Source organism: Microcaecilia unicolor, chromosome 4, assembly GCF_901765095.1.
Source record: "Microcaecilia unicolor chromosome 4, aMicUni1.1, whole genome shotgun sequence".
NCBI lineage: Eukaryota > Metazoa > Chordata > Amphibia > Gymnophiona > Siphonopidae > Microcaecilia > Microcaecilia unicolor.
The window spans coordinates 271,102,102-271,124,380 of NC_044034.1; the positions used below are offsets into that span (position 1 = coordinate 271,102,102).

Here is a 22,279-nt window from a genome sequence, read left to right on the forward strand (position 1 = left end):
GGGCTTTTTCTCAGTTGCCGCACCAAGAATCGGTAGGGCGGCTTTGTAAAAGAAGCCCTGAATATACTATATTCTCTTTATAGTCTCACACAAATTAGAGAGGACCGCTTGTATTTGTCTGTTATAAATAAAGGGACTCATGTTCAAAACAGAAAAATGACTAAAAAATGGTATAAAGTGGCATTTGGATGTTTTTCTCTGAAAAATGTCAAAATCATGATTTTCAAAACTTGGATTTGAGATGTTTTGCTCTGCAGTGCATTCAGATCACAACTTGGATGTTTTTGTGCTATAATGGAACAAAGCAAAAACATCAACGGATAAAAGTTAGAGATGTTTTGGTCTAGACCTGTTTCAGTCACCCCTAAGTCACAAAAAGGTGCCCTAAATGATATGACCAATGGTGGGATTAAGGCATGACTCCCATTAATCCCCCAGTGGTCACTGACCCCCTCCCACCCCACATAGATGTGAAAGAAGCAGTACATGCCAGCCTCTTGATAGCTTCAGATGTCATGGCCAGTTCTTATTAGAGCAGCAAGCAGGTCCCTGAAGTGGCCTAGTGGTCGGTGCAGTGAACTATAGAGAAGGGGACCTTAGCCCATATCACACTCTAACTGGTACACTTGTGGTGAAAGGTGTGAGCCTGCCAAAACCCAGACATAAGGGCTATTGTAGTGATGTACAGTTGGGTATAGTAGGTTTTTGGTGGGTTTTGAAGAGCTCACCATATAATTTAAAGGGGTAATGATGAGATGTGTACCCTGGGACCGTTTATGTGAAGTTCACTTCAGTGTCTTCTAGGTGTTCCACTGCTGTGCTGGGATGTCTGTGTGGCTAGTCTACTAAGAAGGCTGGGTCCCCATACATCCCAAAGGTTTGGTTTAGTGCATTTTTCTCTTGGACGTTCCTTCCCCACCCCCCCAAAAAAAAAATTGTCCTAAAAGATAAAACGCACTGAGAACAAAAATGTCTAGCAAATGTCAGGGGCCCTTTTACTAAGCCGCGTAAGCATGTCAAAATGGAGTTAACGCCCGGCTACCACATGGCTCTTGCTGTAATTTCATTTTTGGCGCGCGTTCGAAAAGCTTTTTTTATTTTCGGGTGCACGCCAAGTGGCATTTGACGCATGTAGGTCATTACCGTGTGAGACTTTACCGCTAAGTCAATGGCTAGCGGTAAGGTCTCAGACCCAAAATGGATGCACGGCAATTTTCATTTTGCTGCACGTCCATTTTCGGCAAAAATTTTAAAAATGATTCTGCGCGCCCAAAACACGTGGCTACAGTACCGCAGCCATTTTTCAGCACACCTTAGTAAAAGGACCCCTCAGAAACAAAAAGTTGGACGTTTCTCTGGTTTGAAAATGACCATGTTCACCGCTGGATTTTTGGATGTATTTCCACAAAATGTCCAAAATCTGATTTAGACATCATACCGAAAATGCCTTTCCGCGTTTGTAATAGACAGATAGAAGTGGTCCTCTCTAATTTGTGTGAGAATATAGTATACCTTTGTTTGTGCAAAACCATAGGTAAATCATCTTCTGTAAGATATTTTTCGGAGGGCATATAGAATTTTATTTTTATGGTACATTTTTTTATAGATATACAGCGATTTTGAGTCAGTATGTTTATATACAATGGGAGAATTAGTAGAAGTAATTACTATTGATTTTGATTTGTTTTCTTTTTTAGATAACATATATGTCAGAAGTGGAAATTGTGGTTTCCCATGTCCGGTCCTGGAGTACCCTTTGCCAGTCAGGTTTTCAGGATATCTACAATGAATTCATGAAAGAGATTTGCATATAATGCAGGCAGTGTATGCAAATCAAGTTCATGCATATTCATGAAATCCTGACTGGCAAGGGGTACTCCAGGACCAGACTTGGGGAAAGATTGGTTTATTAGATACAGTTTGTAAACTGGTAGTATTTTGGTTATATAATACTTATTTAGGGCCTCTTTTACTTTACTGCGCTAGTGATTCCTGTACAGGAAATGAGAGGAAGTTCAAGCTTCTCCTACTAACCTACAAATGCACTCGATCTGCAGCCCCTCCTTACCTCTCTACTCTCATCTCCCCTTACGTCCCTACCCTTAACCTCCGCTCTCAAGACAAATCCCTCCTTTCAGTACCCTTCTCCACCACCACCAATTCTAGGCTCCGCCCTTTCTGCCTCGCCTCACCCCATGCTTGGAACAAACTCCCTGAGCCCATACGCTGGGCCCCCTCCCTACCCATCTTCAAATCATTGCTCAAAGCCCACCTCTTCAATGTCGCTTTCGGCACCTAATCACAACACCTCTACTCAGGAAATCTAGACTACCCCAACTTGACATTTCGTCTTGTAGATTGTAAGCTCTTCTGAGCAGGGACCGTCCTTAGTTATTAATTTGTACAGCGCTGCGTAACCCTAGTAGCGCTCTAGAAATGTTAAGTAGTAGTAGGAAGGCCATTCAATTTCTATGGGCTTCCTCTCATTTGCCGTGCCTGGGAATCACTGGCACTCTTTAGTAAAAGAGACTTTTCTTTTTTTTTTATTTTTTTTATTTACAAGAATTCAAATTTACAAGCAATAAAATAACTTGTCAGAAATATAGAGAAAGTAATACACAAGAATTATTTCAATCAGGTAATTCTGTACTCTTCCTTAGACCACAAAATAGGGAGAGTGAAACAAGACAAGGAGATCAATTAAACAGTAAACAGAAAAAAAACGTGGTATTAACCTGATTATCCCCAGTTATTATTTATCTGAATCATTATTCCACATTGATCGATTGGTTGGCTTCTTCAAACCCAAAATGGTGTATATTCAATTTATTTCGTTGGAAACATACTTATTGTCCAATATTAGTAAAAATAATACACCTAATTTCATTTTTTCTCTTTTAAAACCAGAAATTATTTAAAAATGTGAACACTTGAGTCTCAATTCCCACTGATTAAGGTAATCCCAGTTTCACAGGCTTCACTCCTTTTGAATTAATATTACTAAGCAATAATTTATATTACTAAAAGGAATCATTACAAAGGAAAATAACATTTTTAGGAAATATTTCTGAGGAAATCTTTAGGAGTCATACCTGGAACTCTGGGAAAACAACAATCTCAATATTAAAGAGACTTTTAATGAATTTAAGTTTTGCTGTTGAGAGCCATTGATTAATATAAGTAGTTATATAGGCAAGATGCATTATACGGCCCAAGTATACACACTGTCATTTATGTTTTTACACTTCTGTTTTTGTAATTTTTTGTATGTTTATTACAGTACTTTATGAATATGAATTGTTTTTAGAAGTGACTACTCAATTGTTTATGTATATTTACTATTGAGACTTGGATAGTAAAAACCTGTTTAAAAATCTTTTCTATTTTCCTGCTTTTTAAATATATTTGGACTTTTTTTGAATTTATTTGCAATTTGTATTTTAAAAATATTATTAGGGCTGCATCATTCTTAAAATGCTTAATCACGTTTAATCTTGAAATTAAAAAAATTTAATCTCACGATTAATCATGGGGCATAGCAAGCAGTCCATTGAGGGGCACAGGGATGGACTGGGGGGCACACATTTCCTCTCCCTCCCCACCCCCCACATTAGATATCGTACCATTGCTGGTGGAGATGCTGAAGCCCAGCCAGTTGAAGAAATCCACTGCCAATGCGGCCCCCTTCAGCCACTAAGCTGGCACTCCCCATGCACAAACTGAGAATGGTTGGGGAGTGCAAGCGTTGGTGGCTGGAGGCACCCTGCTAACTTCCTCGCTCCTGAGGCAATACAAAGAGGAAGGGGGTGACTTGGGCAGATTTCTTCAACTTGCGGGGCTTCACCTACCCCACCAACCGTTGAACATGTGCTGCAGCTTTGGAGGGGACCTTCACTCATTCTCTCTCATGTCCCTGTGTGCCTTCACCCATTCTCTCTCATGTGCCCCCCCCCCCCCCCATTCCTTCACCCAATCTCTCATATGTGCTCCATTCTCTCTTTCATGTGCCCCGCCGGTGCCTTCACCTATTTTCTCTCTCTTTCTCTCCCCCCCCCCCCCCCACCACGCATGGCATTTTTCTCTTCCTCCCCTCCTGGTTTACCTTTTTATTTTCAATAAGTCTTTGCCATGCAGCAGCAGCCCTGTTGAATCACTGGGCCTTTCCTTCTGACCCTTCCCATCCCTTTTTGAAAACAGAAAGTTGTGTCAGAAGGGGGTGGGACAGGCTTAAAGGGAATGGTCAGGTGCAGGCTGAGGCAGCGTTTCAATGCAGTTGCCACTGCAGGGCAAAGGCTTACTGAAAATAAAAAGGTAAATTGGAACGAGAGGGAGAGAGAGAGAGAGCTGCTGGCAATCCGGGAGGGGAGGGAGAGATGCCAGACTGACCATGCTGGAGGGCGGTTTATTAATTGCAATTTTTAACATGTTAATCGTGATTAACATGCGTCCCTATATTTTGTGTTTTACGAATGTTCTCTAGAACCCTGATGCAGACTGTAAGCTGAAATTTGACCAAGTCGGGTCTCCTCAATAAAATTTGAAGTCTGATTGCATTGGTGACTGCTTTGACCACCTCTGCTGTCTTGTCTGACTTTGTCTTCTGTGGAGGGTGTTTTTCCTTTTGTTACCATTGTAGAAATAAGAACCATTGGAGAACATTTTTTTTGCAGATAATCCAATCTTAGTGAGCCTGGAGAGTAGTAGGACCATCAGCTATGTCAAAGGCTGCACTTAAGGGATGATATAAGTGCTCTTTTTCCGTTGTCTAAAGCAGAATAAAAATTACTCAGTAAAGCTGTAATGATTTGTTTGTGCTATGACCTTGGTGGAATCTGGATAGGAGTGGGTGGAGAATGCCAATGCCCTTGACAAATTGTGTTGGTTGTTGGAAAAACTGCTGTTTTAAGGGGTCTTTTACTAAAGCTTAGCTTGAGTAATCTGCAGCAGGGCCCATTTTATTCAAGTCAAGTCAATTTAGTAAGATTAGTACGGGTCATCAGTGTGAATGTGGTATACTTGGGGAATTAAGGGGTCCTTTTACAAAAGTGCTTTGAAAAATGACCTGCGGTAGTGTAGGCACAGGTTTTGGGTGTGCGCAGAATCATTTTTCACCGCACCTGAAAAAAAAGAGCTTTTTTTTTCTGCCAAAAATAGACGTGCGGCAGAATCAAAATTGCCGTGCATCCATTTTTGGGTCTCAGACCTTACCGCCAGCCATAGACCCAGCAGTAAAGAATTTGGGCGTTAGTGACCTACGTGCGTCAGATGTGAACGCGCGCCAGAAAATAAAAAAATATTATTCAGATGCGTGTAGGCACCTATGCGGCTTAGTAAAAGGGGCCCTAAGGTTCCTATGTGGCTTTATAAAATAGGCTGCAAATAGGTGTCTCTTCTGCCCTTTCAGTCTAGGCAGGCAACTTGTTACAAAGAAAATTTAGCCTCAGTTTGCACAAATACTAGCACTTACTCGTCCAAAGCCCTGATTAATGCTGCTCTATTTTTGACTGATTTTTTTGTAAATGGCTGTTCAATGGAGAATGCTGTAAAATTCATGTGCTGTGTCATTCTCTCCCCCCTCCTCCCCCCCCCCCCCCCCCCCCCCCCCGGTAGCTTTAGATCTTTTTTTTTTATAAAAGGCTATATGCTCAGCAAGCATTTTGTAAAATACTCTGCAAATTATGATTTGTCTGCTGGGTGTGAGACTCAGACTATGAGCAGGAACAGCCCCCTCCCTTTGTTTTCTTTGTACTTTAGTTTGGGTATTTGTTTAAAAACTTACAAATAAGGAAGTATTGTGTGTTTTTCTTTTCTTGGAAATGTTTTGTACATTGCCCGAATCAATGTGTTTGTTTAATTCTTTGCTTCACTTGTATTGTGCAAACTTAACTAAAGACTTCGTGTTCCATTAAAAAAAAAAAAAAAGAAAACAAAAACAAATTGTAATTTGTCCAGATTTGGAAGGTCCATTTTCCTGCCTTGGCAACTTCTGCAAAATTCAAGCATATAAACACGTTGTGGCATATTGATCATTGTATAGTTATGAATTATAAACAGGTTGTTTGAATGTGCGATGTCTTATAAAAATATATATGTACACACAGAGATTTTTTATTCATCAAGGAGCATTCTCTTAAAATGTAAAGGGTACAGCTGGTATTTCTTTTACTAATATATATATTTAAAAAAATCCTTTGTCATGGTTTCTAACCAGATATGAATGTGTGACTGTGGGGCTCATTACGTCTGGCACACTCCTTTTAGTGAAACTGAGCATGCTCAATTTCAGGGAAAGGAGCGTGCAGGATGTGAGGGGAAGAGAGCAGGGCAGGCAATGCAGCAGTGCCAGAGACTGGCGCTGGACGAAGGCTTCAGCTGGCGGGGTTGGGGACCCCTTCCAGCCTAGGTATTTGTAGCGGTGGGGAGGGGCGGGGGGGGGGGGGATGGCAGGACAACACACCAGAATTCCCCCCCCCCCTCCTACCATGAGGTCTGGCTATGCCTTCTTAACAGTGACACATATAGCTGTCAGTTGTCACTAGTGGACACATGGTATAGGAAGGGGGTTATAAGAACCCCTGCCCTACAGAGAGATGTAGTTCGTGGTAACCATTCAGAATCTTAATGTTAGATTGTGACTTCCTATTAAATATTTATTTCATTTTTTTTTTTGTAATAGTGAGTAAGCATTTCTCGACATGTAATGTGTCTGATTTTTTTTATTTATCTTTCTTTCAGGACGGGAGCAGTTCCATGGTCTTGGCTCCATGTATTGTAGAGGAGCAGCTGCCGTCCTCCTCGTGTACGATGTGAGCAACTTTCAAAGCCTGGTAGAGCTTGAAGACCGTTTCTTGGCCTTGACTGACACAGCCAGCACAGACTGTATTTTTGCCATAGTTGGAAATAAAGTTGACCTCACTGACGAATGCACCTCCGTGAGTGAAACTGAAGGGGAAAAACCATGCAGTTCCATGGCAGGGTCAGCCACCAAAGTTCGCAAACAGGTCCGCATGGAAGATGCCGTTTCACTTTATAAAAGAGTATTGAAGTATAAGATGCTGGATGAAAAGGAGGTCCCGGCTGCTGAGAAAATGTGTTTTGAGACCAGCGCAAAGAGCGGCCACAACGTGGACTTCCTCTTCGAGAGTTTGTTTGACACGGTTGTGCCTCTAGTGAAGAAAAAGGCCAATGGACCATCCGAGACTGTGGACTTGACAGAGTGCAACAAGGCCGTCAAAGGGACAAGGTCTGGTTGTTGCAAATAAATCCCGCCTGGTCTTCCTTCTTAAACAGCAGCAGAGAAGATATATTTGTGAGAAAAAAGGTCTGCAGTAATGTCGGAAGGCCTGTAGAAATGCTTTGGTTTCTTTTAAACAGTGTCTCTATAGTTATTTCTAAATGAACCAACAAGTGCCTACAACTATTTCAATACTGTATGAACAAACACTAGAAGAGAATACTTATCAAATTTCCATGTCATTGGTGTGGGATGCTGAGGGGTTCACGTTTCATATGTCTTGGTGTAATCAGTTGTTGAACTACATTCCTTGCACTGTGAAGGAACTGAAAGCCTTGATTATTTGGTACTTATTTTTGAACATGACTTCTGGAATATAATGTACGAGTAATTTATAAGCAATAAATTTCTAGGTGGCAGGTCCCTTATTTGTATCACAATGGTGCCTTTTATAAAAGACTACATGGTACAGCAAGCTGGATCCGAGATCTGTTTTTTTTCCAATCTTGTTTTCATGCCTTGATTAGTAAAATCTCTTTTGTACACATGGAGGAGTCTGAGCGTGTTGATTTAATTTAAGCATTGATAGGTTTCCACATATATTGGTCCTGTATACTACAGATTGATGCATTTTACTGAAACATAACTTAGGGGGTCGGGTCCTTTTACTAAGGTGCAGTGAAAAATGGGCTGCACTAGTGTAGGAGCGTGTTTTGGGCGCGCACAGATCCATTTTCACATACTTGTAAAAAAAGGCCTTTTTAAAAAGTTTTGCCAAAATTGGACGTGCGGCAAAATTGGCACACATCTATTTTGGGTCTGAGACCTTATTGCCACCCATTGACTTAGCTGTAAGGTCTCACACAGTAACTGTGCAGTAATCGTCTACGCTTGTAGAATGCTGATTAACGCCCGGTTTCCACCATGTGCCAGAAAATAAAAATTATTTTCCGGCACAAGTAAAAAATGAAATTACCACCCAGGTCAAGCGGTAGCTCCGAATTGAGGCACGCGTAGGTGGCTACGCAGCTTAGTATAAGGGCCCCTTACTGAAGAAGAGTGTTTCATATCAAGATGAGGTGTGTTGGGCATTATTTATTTATTTTTGTTACATTTGTACCCCGCGCTTTCCCACTCATGGCAGGCTCAATGCGGCAGGCAATGGAGGGTTAAGTGACTTGCCCAGAGTCACAAGGAGCTGCCTGTGCCGGGAATCAAACTCAGTTTCTCAGTTTCCCAGGACCAAAGTCCACCACCCTAACCACTAGGCCACTCCTCCATATGGCGGTTCCCCTCCCCTTGTCCTTGTAACCTTATGCCTAGAAACCTCTATGAACCCTTTTTGCAGTGGAGCGGTGGTGCTTTCAAGGTACATCCTCAAACAGTACCTATTGATGGTAGCAGCCATCATATTCTCTCTATTATTTGGGTGACAGTATATCGGTTCTGTGGTGCACGCAGCCCCTGTTTTTCAGAGGAAGTCTGACTCATATCCCCTGTACTGCAACACGGTTCCTGTGGTCTGATCATAAGGCTGGCCGATATCTGAGCTTTTAAGACCACACAGGTCTCTCCTTCAAATGTCCATGGAAAAATAAATGCTTATATGAATCTAATAAAAGGCATCATAAGTTTCAAAAGTGTGCACGGTTTTTTTTTTCTGGGAGGGGGGAGGTGTTAAATATTTAATAACCACAATGAAAATCAATATTTGGGTTAGCTATATAGCTGTAAAGCTTGACACATCTTATATACTTCTAGGCATGTAACAATCAATTATTTCCACCTAATAAGCTGGGTAAAGACAAATACTTCTGTTGGAAGAAGGGATGAATGACAAAAGCTTTCAATTCTTCTATACTATCACTATATGATATAACTACAGCAGCAAATATTACAGTTGAATGATTACTGACTGTCACAATGATACTGGCTCAATGAACTAGATTAATTTTGTGAAGATGAGTGCAATCTTTTTGCTGAATTTAGTTTCAGTTGCATCTAATACTGAAAGCCACTCCTTAGCATTGCTGCTACTGCCTCAATCAACTCCAAAGAACAAGTGACTTGCTATAAGTTTATGCTAAGACTATGAGGAATTTTGCTAAGTACCCTTAGCCCTAAACCCTTGCTCAATGGCTTTTTATTTGTGTGATTAGGAAAAGCTATACAAAACTCCCTAGACTTCAACGCAGCAAGTGAAATGCATTGCAAGGAGTTGAGCTGCAATTTTTAATTCCACAGATAAAACAATTTTCTTCTCAAATAAGTAAAATGGGAGAGAAATCATCTTGCTCTGTACCCGGATTTCTCTCCTTTTCTTGCAAACGTAAAAAACTTTTTTATAAATTGAGCTCCCTTGCACTTCCCAACATGGAGTCACTTTTATTTGCCTCTTTTAGGTGCCCTTTTACCAAGCTGCGGTAAAAAGAGCCCTGCGGTAGAGGCAGCAGCTGTTTTTGCTGCGCGCCAAGGCCCTTTTTACCGTGGCGGCTAAAAAGGCTGCAAAAATACATGGCCATGCGGTAAAATTGTTCTTACTGCGTGGCCATGCAGAGGAGGGGAATGCACTTACTGCCATGCTAAGGGCTCCTGCGCTAACCCGGTGGTAACTGGGTAGCACATGGCGCTGGCAGGTTAATCGAGCCCTATTTTCCCCAGCACTGGAAATGGCGCGTGCTGGGACTGGAACTACTGCTGGCACCTGCATTGGGCTGGCGGTAGTTCCAAATTGGTGCTCAGTAAGCCACTTAGTTTTCTAATTTCCTGCTTTGAGGGATCTGTGTCGCTCCAAGTGGGGTGGGGTAGGAAGGGAAAGATACCTCTATCTTGACAGAATAGATAAATTGTCCATGTTCCTTAACACCTTGACCATTTAATACCAAACGAGTATGGTAAAGCTACAAATTCCAAATAAACTGTGTAAAATTGTACTTTATTCACAATTGTTACAACAAAAGATCCTAGCAGTGGGTACAAATTGGTAAGGGATGGTGGTAGAACAGTAAAATTTATGGATGGCTGAATCACACGTCCTGTTGCAAAAAAAAACCCCAAAAACCCAATAATGTGATCATTCCCAATTTGAAGAACCTTTTTAGATGGCCAGCAGTAGGATGGGAACCATGATAAAACATCCCAGTAATACCGCACGGGGACGTTAGTAAATCCTGCTGGAAAACTGCTCCCCCCACCAGGTTTTCTGACTTGCTGGAGCCACATCTTGCCTATCTATTGACATAAAACTAAGCATGTAAAATTCACATGTATAGCAGATGAGCCTCCAAGGGGCCCTTTTACTAAGGGATTGGCATGCGGCAATAGGCTTGCCGTGCACCAATCCAGAACTACCACTGGGCTACCGCAGCATCCCGGCGGTAATTCCGTCCCCAGTGTGCGCCATTTCTGGTGCTACGGAAATTTATTTCTGTACTTTTACTGCCGGGTTAGCTCAGGAACCCCTACTGCCACCACAATGGGTGGCAGTATGCTCCCCGCCCCCACGAAATGGCTGCGTGGCAAGTGCAAACTTACCGTACGGACATTTCTTTTTTCAGCCCTTTTGCGTTCTGCGGTAAAATGGGCCCTGCGCTAATGGCAGCATTTTATTTGTCATGTGAGGTCCCTTTTACTGCAGCTTGGTAAAAGGGCTCCCAAATATTACTATACTGTCTCTTGTAGCACAGCACAAGTAATTGAAATAATATAACTGAGTAAAGGTGTGTATTCTTTAATAAAATTGACTACAGCAATTTTAGAATCTCTCTCCCCCCACCCCCTATTGATCAGCCATGTTAGTGTTCTCCTTTTAAAGAACACAATGAATGGAATATTTATACATTTTATAAAAACATGAAATAAATTTAATATAACTAATAAGAAAAAGACAGATTGTTCAAGATTGGAAAAGTTAATACAGTAAACATTCAAAGGTATGATACAATTCATTTGTAACAGAGAGCATGGCAAATCAAGATTTTGTCTTGAGAAAAGGACATTTCGTACAAGTATCTTTGTATTTTTTTTCTTGTTTTGTGTTTAAATTAAGACAGACATCTGATTCAGCTTTTGAGGTAATAAGTTAAAAATAAGCACCAAAATACATATTAAAAAAAATTTTGTTCTAAAAAGAAAAGAGAAAATAATGGTCGTCTCCTTAATTTCCTGTGTGGCTTTTTACACATTCTTCATACAGACTTGGCAGCGGCTGATATGAGTTCGGATCAGCCCTGCTTTGAGCGTATCGGCAGATGGAGAGCTCTGAAAAGTCTCGTTAATTGTGGTCAGCCAGAAACTATACTTATTGGCAAAATAGTGGCATGTTCCTCGGGCTCCGTTGCATTCAATGAAAGGAGTGGCCCTGAAGTCTTCCAGGCAGCTTCCGGGAGAAACGAGTGATTGCCCACCCCCTTCCGCACCGGCAGCAGTGTGCTGTATCAAAGGGAAAACAAAAACAGAGGGCCATGTTTAAATATGCCTGACATAGTCTTAGTCTAATAAAACATAACTAACCATTGCCCTTCCCCTCTGTTATAGAACATGTAGATGGATCTGAAAAGCCGTAGATTAATCTGGGGAGGACAGTTTTACATGGCAGATGCCTTTGAAAAATGGCCGGTGTGTACTCTGTACAGACTTAGGTACATTTAAGCATCTAGATAATCTATGGCTGATCGTTTGTTTTCTTGTCTGGATCAATTAGGATTTGCTATTAGATTAAACCACCTCATGAAAAGGGTCATGCACTTGACATTATTGCTTTGGAGTTCAAGCTGGATCAGAGTTGTAATTCCATTTTTTAACGTGCGTCAGAAAAATTTTTTTTTCTACCACGTGGCGCTAATGGGCAGTAACTGGCAGTGTATACGCGCTGACACTACCGGTCGGTTAACGGGTGAGACCTTACTGCTAAGTTAATGCGTGGCGGGAAGGTCTCAGGCCCAAAATGGACGCTGCACATTTTTATTTTGCTGCACATCCATTTTCGGCCAAAAAAAAGGGCTTTTTTTTGCAGGTGCACTGAAAAAATGGACCTGCATATGTCCAATAAATGCGTCTATACCAGCACAGGCCAATTTATGGTGCACCTTAGTAAAAGGACCCCTTAATGCAGCCAAGACTAAGTTGCTATATTTCTGTAATGATGTATCCTTAGTTCCTAGTAGTGTAACTATAGCTTCTGGAGAGCAGTTGAAGTTTGAAAAATCTTCCAAGGTTTTGGGAATTATTCTGGATACTCAGTTGACAATGGATCGACTGGCACATTGTCCGAGTAACAAATTGTTTTTTAACCTACATCAATTAAGAGCAATAAGATCTGCTTTCTTTACAGAACATTTTTGCATACTGGGTCTGGCTATGATATTGCCAAAGTTAAATTATTGTAGCGCTTTATATGGTGGAATAAATTCACAACTAATTAATAAGTTGCAATTATTGCAAAATACCGAAGCTAAATTGATTTATGGTTACTCATGATACGACCATGTGACTCTGCTGCTTAGATAGTAACATAGTAGATGACGGCAGAAAAAGACCTGCACGGCCAATCCAGTCTGCCCAACAAGATAAACTCACATGTGCTACTTTTTGTGTATACCTTACCTTGATTTGTACCTGTCCTTTTCAGGGCACAGACCGTATAAGTCTGCCCAGCACCATCTCTGCCTCCCAACCACCAGCCCTGCCTCCCACCACTGGTTCTGGCACAGACCGTATAAGTCAGCCCAGCACCATCCCCGCCTCCCGCCAACGGCTCTGCCACCCAATCTTGGCTAAGCTCCTTAGGATCCATTCCTTCTGAACAGGATTCCTTTATGTTTATCCCACGCATGTTTGAATTCCGTTACTGTTTTAGTTTCCACCATCTCCCGCAGGAGGGCATTCCAAGCATCCACTACTCTCTCCGTGAAAAAATACTTCCTGACATTTTTCTTGAGTCTGCCCCCCTTCAATCTCATTTCATGTCCTCTCGCTGCTTAGATGATTGCATTGGTTACCACTTTCTGCTTTTAAGGTTGCCTGTATTATGTTTAACATATTGCAGGGAAACTGTTCCTCTTTGCTTCCACAGTTGATAGCTTATCCAGTATTGCAAAGGAGCTCTCGTTTGTATTCTACTTTATTGTTGGGATTTCCATCTGTTAGGAAAATTTGTTGTAAAAGATTTGTTATAAAAGAATCTATACCAATTCTTTTTCTTTTAAGGCTAGTAAGTTGTGGAATTCTATACCTGTACAAGTTTGCATGATCTCAAGTTATTTACAGTTCGGCAAGGGATTGAAAACTTCTCTTTGATAAATATTCGAATGACTAATTTTTGTAAGCTTTCCTAACTTTCCAGTTTGTTTTATATTTATGTAATCTGCTCTTTATTGATTTTAGCGGGATATAAAAACCCTGAATAGAAAAATGTTCAAAGTATGTAGTTTGTCACATTTAAAAATAGCATTCCTGCTGGTGTGTTTTGTCAGGGGGAGGAAAATACCATAGATGCATTTGATTTCAAACATATGTGAGATTTTGCCATCCTTTGGCTACCAGCCCAAACAGCAGGGAGAAAGCATATAGATTTTTTTTTAATAACATGCATGCTTTGAACTTGCTAATTTTCCAAGCTTCTGACTAGCTTCTGTTTGAAAATTAGCAGAAAGTCTGCATTAAAAGTGCTGTTTAGCAAAACATTCCAAGGAGCAATTTTCAATCTAGCTGCATGAGTCAGTTGTAGGAGCAGCATGCAAAAAAAAGCCACTTATCCAGCACTAAATTTACTAATCTTATTTTTAATGGTGACGTGGGCTGTGCTGCTTCTGTATGGAAGCTGGCTCCGATACTAACGCAGTGTTTTAACCCCATTTCTTGTCCCTCATTTTTGTTCCATCTCTCTATTCCTTGGTCTCCTCTCCCATGTCCTTTTCATCGGTCCCTTTCATTACCCCTCTCCTGGCAGCAGTCTTCTGTACATTTTCTTGTTTTAGAGCAGAACTACCTGCAGTGGGGAAAGGTATGGCAGCTTTTTCATCTAATTCCAGGCCTGTGCTGCTGGTTGCTCTCCTCTTGCCCCTATGCTGTTTAGGTTGCTCCAGATCCAGAAGACCTGGTAGTCAATGATGGAGGCCGGTTCGACAGCTGCCTATTACCAGCTCCTTTCTCCTCCCAGGTCTTGTAGTAATGCCACTGCATTGTTGCAGGGTACAGTTTGGGGAAAGGTATGCTATAATAACCCATTTGCTGCCCGAGAACAGAGAACAGATACCATAGTAGGAAAAGAAGCAAGACTCAAGTAGTGAGAAATTCAAAATAGCCATTTTTTGAACAGCTGAAGCATTAATTTAAAAACAGACGTCCTTTTTCAGTGTTTTGCTACTTGCAAAGCTGAAGAGCACGCATACCATAAGGAAGGAATAGCCAATCCATAAGCTTCGCCAGCCTTCGGGACAGTGAGGAATTGAAACATCTTGGCTATGGACAGCAATGGCCACTGTTGGGGCTTCGCAGACCGAGCAGCGACTAATGTAGGGTTTAATTTCTTCTTCCACTACGGGCATCATTGGAAGTGGAGCTGTAGTTGACAGCCAGTAGGACTTATCGTTTCTGCTGGCATAGTAACAAACGTCGCCAGGATTGCAATAGAGGAAAGGCATTGTGCTGAAACGTGGCAAGCAGGATCCAGCAAGTCCTGTAACAATAAAACATCATACATTTAAAATACAATGTGGATGGTGTATAGAATTTCAAAGTAGAGAGGTGTGGTAGCCTTGTTAGTCCGCTCTTAAGGTTATCAATAGAAATCAAACAAAATAAAACATGGAAAAGAAAATAAGATGATACCTTTTATATTGGACATAATACATTTCTTGATTAGTTTTCAAAGAAATCTGGCTAAGAGGACTCCCTTCGGCTGGCACAATGTACTTGTGTGCAGGGAAGCAGATTTGTGCGCTGAAACCTGGTGTAAATTATGGTGCCCAAGTTAAGTGCACGAAGGCTGTATTCTATACCTATGGAACACCCATGGCCACACCCCCTTTTGAGTTACACACCATGCCAACACCCACAGAAGGTGATCTCTCCACAGGAGAAATTAACGCCGAAACAAACAGTAGATCCAAAACAGTCCTCTCACAAGTGGTGTTTATTTCAAATCAATAAAAACAACAACCCGACACGAATTGTGTTTCGGCTGTAAAGGCCTGCGTCAGGGGTCTATTGATTTCAATACAGAAAATGATCGTGTAGATCAAATTGACAAACAGTTAACTTCCTGCTAACTGAAATAATCACATACAGGGTGCTGCTGCACAACCTTCCCTGTCAAAGCTGGGTAACCAAAATGGATAACCGAAACAACAAACTGCGGGAACGCAAGGGGATTTGAAAAAAAAAAAAACAGAAGGAAGAGGAAGCCTTTTGCAAGGAGGACCTCGGCTGGCGTCCCCCGTCAGCAAAGGTAGGCGGGTTGGCGGTGGGAGTCGACGATGGCTGGCAGGTGGGTGGGGTGGGTGGCGCCGGGGGGGGGGGTAAAATGTGCCCCCTCACCTCGGGCTCTGGACCCCCCTCCCGCCGAAGTCTGGCTACGCCCCTGCCAACAGCGACTTCAATGCCCACATTATTCTGATGTACAACCTCAAGGTAACACAGAACATAGTAAAAATGACTGTGTTCCAGCTGATTGGTTTGTCTTTCTCGAAAATCTGTTTCATGTGCACTTCTTGATCAAGAAACTGGAAAATATTATGTAGTAGTGAGCGTATGTTGTGTCCTACTTATTATATATGAACTTAGCATTAGTTTACTACTCAAGGAAGAAAACATAAATCCAAGACTGATGTAGCCTCAAGGCCTGATTCTCTATGTCTCCCCCCCCCCCCCCCCCCCCCCATTCTATATTTCTAGGAAAAAAATGTGGTAAATAAAGATCATTAAGTAACATCTTCCTATAAATCTGAAATTTATCCAAGCTTTACTGAAAAAATTACAAACACTTTAAAAAATTTTATGTAAGGTAGCAGAAGTCCAGCACTGTCTATAGTGGTAACTAATAAGCGCTGCAGTATTTTCATATCTTGTGACAATAGAAACAATACATACCGAGGTCTTGGTTATGCGCTTTTTCTTGTCCTTCAAAGTACAGCAAGCTGTAACCACTCCATAGTTTGGCCATACCAATTGGGCACATTGGCTCTTGGTCAGACTGACTGTGCTTCACCAAAAGATAGCCTATGTTAACACTGCGGCCAGGCATGCCTGGTGATCCAGCACGACCTGGACGGCCAGCGGCCCCTTCAGTGAAAGAAAAGAACATTTCAGCAATTTAAAATACCACAATACATTTTACATAGTTTAAAACTCTACACACAAAAGGGAGGAATAAGCACTGAAATTCATAATGGTCCAAAAATGTTGACTTTTTCCTTATGACTTTAGGAGGCTTTGTAGAAGAAAAAAATGTTATGGGTCTTGTTGTTTATAGGTTCTCTATCATTTTGTGCCCAGAGAATACTTCAGGCCCTTAGAAATAATTTAAGGATTTTTCTTAATACCTGCCATCTGTGGTAAAGCCAAGGAATCCCTCTTTTAAATAATACTTGAAAGTAAACAAAGTTTTTTTGCCCCCCCCCCCCCCCCAAAGGCATAAAAAATTGCATCTTGGTTTGTATTTGGGCCTACTGTCCCTCTCCCCCCTCACCCCGATGTCTGGTACTTCTCCCGTTCCCTCCTTCCCCTGAGGTGCCCCTCCTCTGCCACTGTCGCTGCTACCACCTGCTAACCCCCCATGAACCAGAAAAATACCCACTTCCTTCCTTCCTCTCTCCCTTCACCCTCCTGCTCAGCAGATAAAAGCCCCCCTCCCTGACCCACCCAAAGCCCCCCTTAGGCCTACTGTACAGTCCTGGAGCTGTGGCGAGCTCCTTCCCATGCTGTCTCTGTAGTGAAAATGGCTATCACATCTTTCAGTGGCAGTCTTACGAGATTGCTGCTGGAGGCTATGGCAGCCATTTTGGGATTGGTTCAGTGGTGTGCTGGAGCCAGCTCGCGCCGGCTCGCAAGGGCCGTTTGTTAGTTTTTTAAGAATTTTGAGAGCTGGTTGTTAAAGCAGCTACTTTAACAACCGGCTCCCAAAATTTAGGCTTGTCGTGCCTCTTCTTGATGTCCTCCTTCCCTGTGGCTCGCTCAGCATGTCTCACCACTTCCCCCCTACCCGATGCAGCTCCTCTTCTTGCAGCGATTTTTTTTTTCAGTGGTGCTGGCCGGCAGGCACAGTCAGAAAAAGCAGGTTGCTTCAGCCAATCCTGGGGACTTTTCTTCAGCCTGTCCCGCCCCCGGGACAGGCTGAAGAAAAGCCCCAGGATTGGCTGAAGGAGCCTGCTTTTTCTGGCCGGCTGGCACTGGTTTACGTCAGCAAATGTTCGCATCAAGCTGCAGTTGGAGCCAGGGGCGTATCTGACCTGCGGCGGTAGGGGGGGCCAGGGCCAGAGTGAGGGGGCACATTATAGCCCCCCCCCCCGCCGCCGCCGCCGCCGCCGCCGCCATTGCCGATCCCCCTCCCCCCAGCCGCTGCCATTGCCAACCCTCCCCCTCCGTTGCTCGCCTACCTTCGCTGGCGGGGGACCCCAACCCCCGCCAGCCGAGGTCCGCGTCCTCCTGCCGCTGCCGGCTGCCTTTGGTCCTTTCATTTTTCCATTGAAGCTGGCGCCGCCGCCGACGAAAAAGTTTCTTTTGAATCTGACGTCGCTGCACGTTGCACGTTGTACGTGCAGGACGTCAGACTCAGAAACAATTTCTGAGTCTGACGTCCTGCACGTACAACGTGCAGCGACGTCAGATTCAAAAGAAACTTTCGTCGGCGCCAGCTTCAATGGAAAAATGAAAGGACCAAAGGCAGCCGGCAGCGGCAGGAGGATGCGGACCTCGGCTGGCGGGGGTTGGGGTCCCCCGCCAGCGAAGGTAGGCGAGCAACGGAGGGGGAGGGTTGGCAGCGGTAGGGGGGGCCAGGGCGAAATCTGCGGGGGCCCAGGCCCCTGAGGCCCCACGCAGATACGCCCCTGGTTGGAGCAGGACGGGTGGGCCGCTGCTTCCCGGTACTCCAGGACATGCCCACAACCCAACCCCGCAGGCGACAGCTCAGTAGTCGCACTGCAGCACAGCCAAAGAGCTCCAGCAGCAGAGGCAAAGCGGCGAACCCCGGGAAAGAAAGTCCTATCAGCCTCTTCTTTCCGGGGGGGGGGGGGGGGGGGGGGGAAGGAAACTGAACTCAGCAAGCAGGAGCAACACAGCTGACCTCTGCCGCTGCTGCAGTGAGAACAGCATGTCCCACTTGCAAATCTTTCACCCCACGCCCTGGAGCTACAGAGGCAGGGAAACTAGGGGAGGGGAACAAACTCCGGCACCAAGCACTTTTTCCAGCTTGCAGACCATAGGGATAGACTAAAACAAACAAAAAGTAAGAAACAAATTCTGGACTGCAGGGCCAGACGGGGAGATAAAGTTGCTTGGTTACGGTGTTAATTCTCTTGAAACGAGTCGAAAGTACATATAAGGTGCTATCTTTTAACCTTTATTTTTGTATTTTGTTTTGGTTTTTATGTAGTGAGTCCAATTAAAAAGGCTGCATCTTTACCTAGTACTTAGTAAAGTCGAGCAGGAAACGTAGAGCTTATCTGGTGCTTTAACCTGAATATTTAAAAGGATACAGTCAAGAAAATTGGTGAAGGCCAGCACCAGAGAAGGAGCAGCTTGCAGGGAGGGCAGTAATTATACAGCCTGGGTGAGCCAGGGAAATTAGTAGGTCAACTGAAATGATCATTTATTGGTGCAACCACAAATTTCCAGAATCCACCTTTCACTTCTGTTTATTTTTACATAGCAGCTAGACTAGATTATTGTTGTTTAATGGGAGCTCTGAGATGAGGGGGGAAGGAGAGAGAGAGTAATGCATTACCCCCCCCCCCCCCCCCCGCAGTCCACCTCTGCGCCCTCCCCTGCAAGCCCCTCCCCTAAATTGCAGGGCGGGAAGAGAGCCTGTTAAAAATTTACCAGCACACCACTGGATTGGTTTATATTCAAGAATATATGGTAAATATTCTCTCTTCAAGAAATAGCTGAAGTATAACCTAGTGACACTGCAGGTCGTGGGGTTAGCTAAGCTGGTAGAGCAAATTATTACTGCACAGAGACTGGCCTGGCTGGTAGTGTAGGTGTATTATTATTATTATTTATCGCATTTGTATCCCACATTTTTCCACCTATTTGCAGGCTCAATGTGGCTTACAGAGACCTGTTATGGCAATGCCAGACCAGGTTACATATATATATATATATGTATAGTCTGAGAGCAGAAGGCTAAGGTTGAGCAGTGGCAGTTGGCAGGGCCACCAGGAGACAAAGTCAGGCAAGGGGCAAACAATGCACTCCCACTGCCCCACTGCTGCTGCCCCCTCACCCAGTTCAATATCTCTCTCATCTTTCCCTCATCCCAGCCCTCAACAGTGTTTCTGCGTGCTGCTGGCAGCATAAATAAAGAAGCAACTTGTCTCTGGCTGGCCTCCAAAGTGTTTTCTCTGCTGTGTTCTGCCTGCGTGGACACAGGAAGTTATGTCTGAGGAAATGGGACAAAGCAGAGGGAATACTACACTTCTGAGGAGGCAGGCTGTTTTCGTTTTAGATGCTGCCAGTAGCCTTCAGGAACACTTCGTGCCTTCTGTCTCGCTGCACCCTACGCCTGGAATAAACTTCCTGAGCCCCTACGTCTTGCCCCATCTTTGGCCACCTTTAAATCTAGACTGAAAGCCCACCTCTTTAACATTGCTTTTGACTCGTAACCACTCGCCTCCACCTACCCTCCTCTCCTCTTTCCTGTACACATTAATTGCTTTGATTACTTTATTTTTTGTCTATTAGATTGTAAGCTCTTTGAGCAGGGACTGTCAAGGGGAGGAGGGAAAGGTGAGAGAGATACTGAACCGGGAGGGGGTCAAAGCCATTTGTGCCACCCTATAGCAACGCTTACGGTCGGGCCCCCATTGGAGACTGGGCCCAGGGGAATCTCCCCCTTGCCCACCCCTCTCGGCGGCCCTGGCAGTTGGTTTGGATTCACAACAATTCCCATGTTTTGGGTCCAGAAGCTATAAGAGCATTTAGAATTAGCACCAAATAGGGTTCAGATGCAGTACATGGGAAGAGGCAGAATGAGATGGGATTAATTCAGATCAGCTTCAAACTGGAGAGGGAAACTGAAGCCCCGTCATATCTAATTCTGAAACACCTGCAAGGCAAAAATCTTGTGGCTTGGAAGGGAATCAGCTTATGATAAGAATTAGAAAAGACAATGATAGCAGCTTTATACTCTCTGCCCATTCCCCTCTCTGAGCTAGAACTGTCTGATTGAATATCATCCTGTGGAACATCTGAAGAAACAAAATGGGCTCAGAAGATATGGAGTCAAGAAGAAAAAAGTAAACGGAAGATATCTAAACTTGTTTAGAGGATGAGCCTGGGATGTGGATGCAGATAGCAATGATAGAATTAAAGGAGCAACTACAGTAATAACTAGGAGCCGAAATGGAAATACTTATATAGCTAGGTCTGTCTGGCAGGCAATGTAGTGGATCTCGGAGGCCAAATGCTTGGGCAACAGCTTTGTGGTCTGATGTGGGAAGGGAGGAAAAGTGGGTGTGAACTGCTAACTAGGGCAGCCATTCCCAGCACAGGCTTGGGGCACACCTAGTCGTGACGGGTTTTCAGGATATCCACAATGAATATTCATGAGTTTGATTTGCATGCAATTGAGGCAATGCTGTATGCAAATCTATCTCATGCATATTCATTGTGGATATCCTGAAAACTCGGAGGGAATAGGTGTACACCGAGGACTGGGTTGGGGATGGCTGAACTAGAGGATTTTGTATGCAGTGGCATAGCTACAGCTGGGCCTGGGTGGGCACAGGCCCACCCAAAACAATGTAACAATGGCCACCTTGCTCCCCTCTCTCCCTTATCTGGATCTGGCGTTTGCCCCCACTCACCCACCCACAGCCCGGCAAATCCCCCCCCCCCCAGACCTCCCCCTTCGTGGTATATCTCTTCAACTTTGCAGGCACGGGCAGGTTTCCCTCTGCTGTATCCCGCCAGAGACAAACAGGAAGCAACGTGAGGGCGGAATGTGACAAGAGGGAAGTATGTGGAGCTGGCACCAGTAGTGGATTTGAGTTGCTCCTGCTGCCCGTGAAGGAGCTGAGGTACACAGGGCGGGTGGTTGTGGCAGCGGAGGCAGCAAATGCCAGATCTAGGGGCGGAGGAGAAGGTGCAAGGTACAGGATAAAGGGAGGGAGGCAGTTTGGGAAGGCCCACTCAGCCTAACTGTGGGCCCATCCAAAATAACAGGTCTGGCTACGCTCCTGCTTGTATGCAAATCCACCCAAGATGGAGGATTTTTTTTTTGTTACATTTGTACCCCACGCTTTCCCACTCATGGCAGGCTCAATGCAGCTTACATGAGGCAATGGAGGGTTAGGTGGCTTGCCCAGAGTCACAAGGAGCTGCCTGTGCCTGAAGTGGGAATTGAACTCAGGTTCTCAGTTCCCCAGGACCAAAGTCCACCACCCTCACCACTAGGCCTCTCCTCCACTGATTGAAGGAAGATGACAAAACTGTCCTGAATGATACCTTACAATAGTGCCTACTAATCTTTTTGTGGCCGTGACCCCATGATTATAATGAAATAAAATTGTGTGACCCCCCTCAGCGGTGCAGAATAATGACGCACCTATGGAGAACCCACCCAGGTTGTAACCCCAAATACAGGTTTTGTAACCCTATTTTTATTTATTTATTTGTTGCATTTGTATCCCACATTTTCCCACCAATTTGCAGGCTCAATGTGGCTTACATTATGCCGTAATGGCGATCGCCATTTCTGGATAGAGAATTACAAGTTGTATTGCATTGAGGCGCATAAATGGTAAAGTAGTGTACAAAGTGGTATTGCATTGAAGTTCCTGAATGATAGAGTGAATTATAAAATAAATATTTTGGGTCCTGAGCCCA

At 43.9% G+C, this 22,279-nt stretch overlaps 2 protein-coding genes across 2 annotated transcripts in view; one reads left to right on the forward strand and one right to left on the reverse strand.

The window, feature by feature from the left end:
* Positions 1 to 7,781, forward strand: part of RAB20 (RAB20, member RAS oncogene family) — a 35,148-nt gene extending 27,367 nt beyond the window's left edge. The window contains exon 2 of the mRNA XM_030201562.1: positions 6,736 to 7,781. Within this exon, the coding sequence (XP_030057422.1) occupies positions 6,736 to 7,262 (527 nt within the window). The 3' untranslated portion in view covers positions 7,263 to 7,781. The remainder of the gene's footprint in view (positions 1 to 6,735) is intronic.
* Positions 7,782 to 10,150: 2,369 nt separating this feature from the next.
* Positions 10,151 to 22,279, reverse strand: part of COL4A2 (collagen type IV alpha 2 chain) — a 440,984-nt gene continuing 428,855 nt past the window's right edge. The window contains exons 46-48 of the mRNA XM_030201563.1: positions 16,325 to 16,516; positions 14,626 to 14,912; positions 10,151 to 11,665 (exon numbers count right to left, since the gene is read on the reverse strand). Coding sequence (XP_030057423.1) covers positions 11,411 to 11,665; positions 14,626 to 14,912; positions 16,325 to 16,516 — 734 coding nt within the window. The 3' untranslated portion in view covers positions 10,151 to 11,410. The remainder of the gene's footprint in view (positions 11,666 to 14,625; positions 14,913 to 16,324; positions 16,517 to 22,279) is intronic.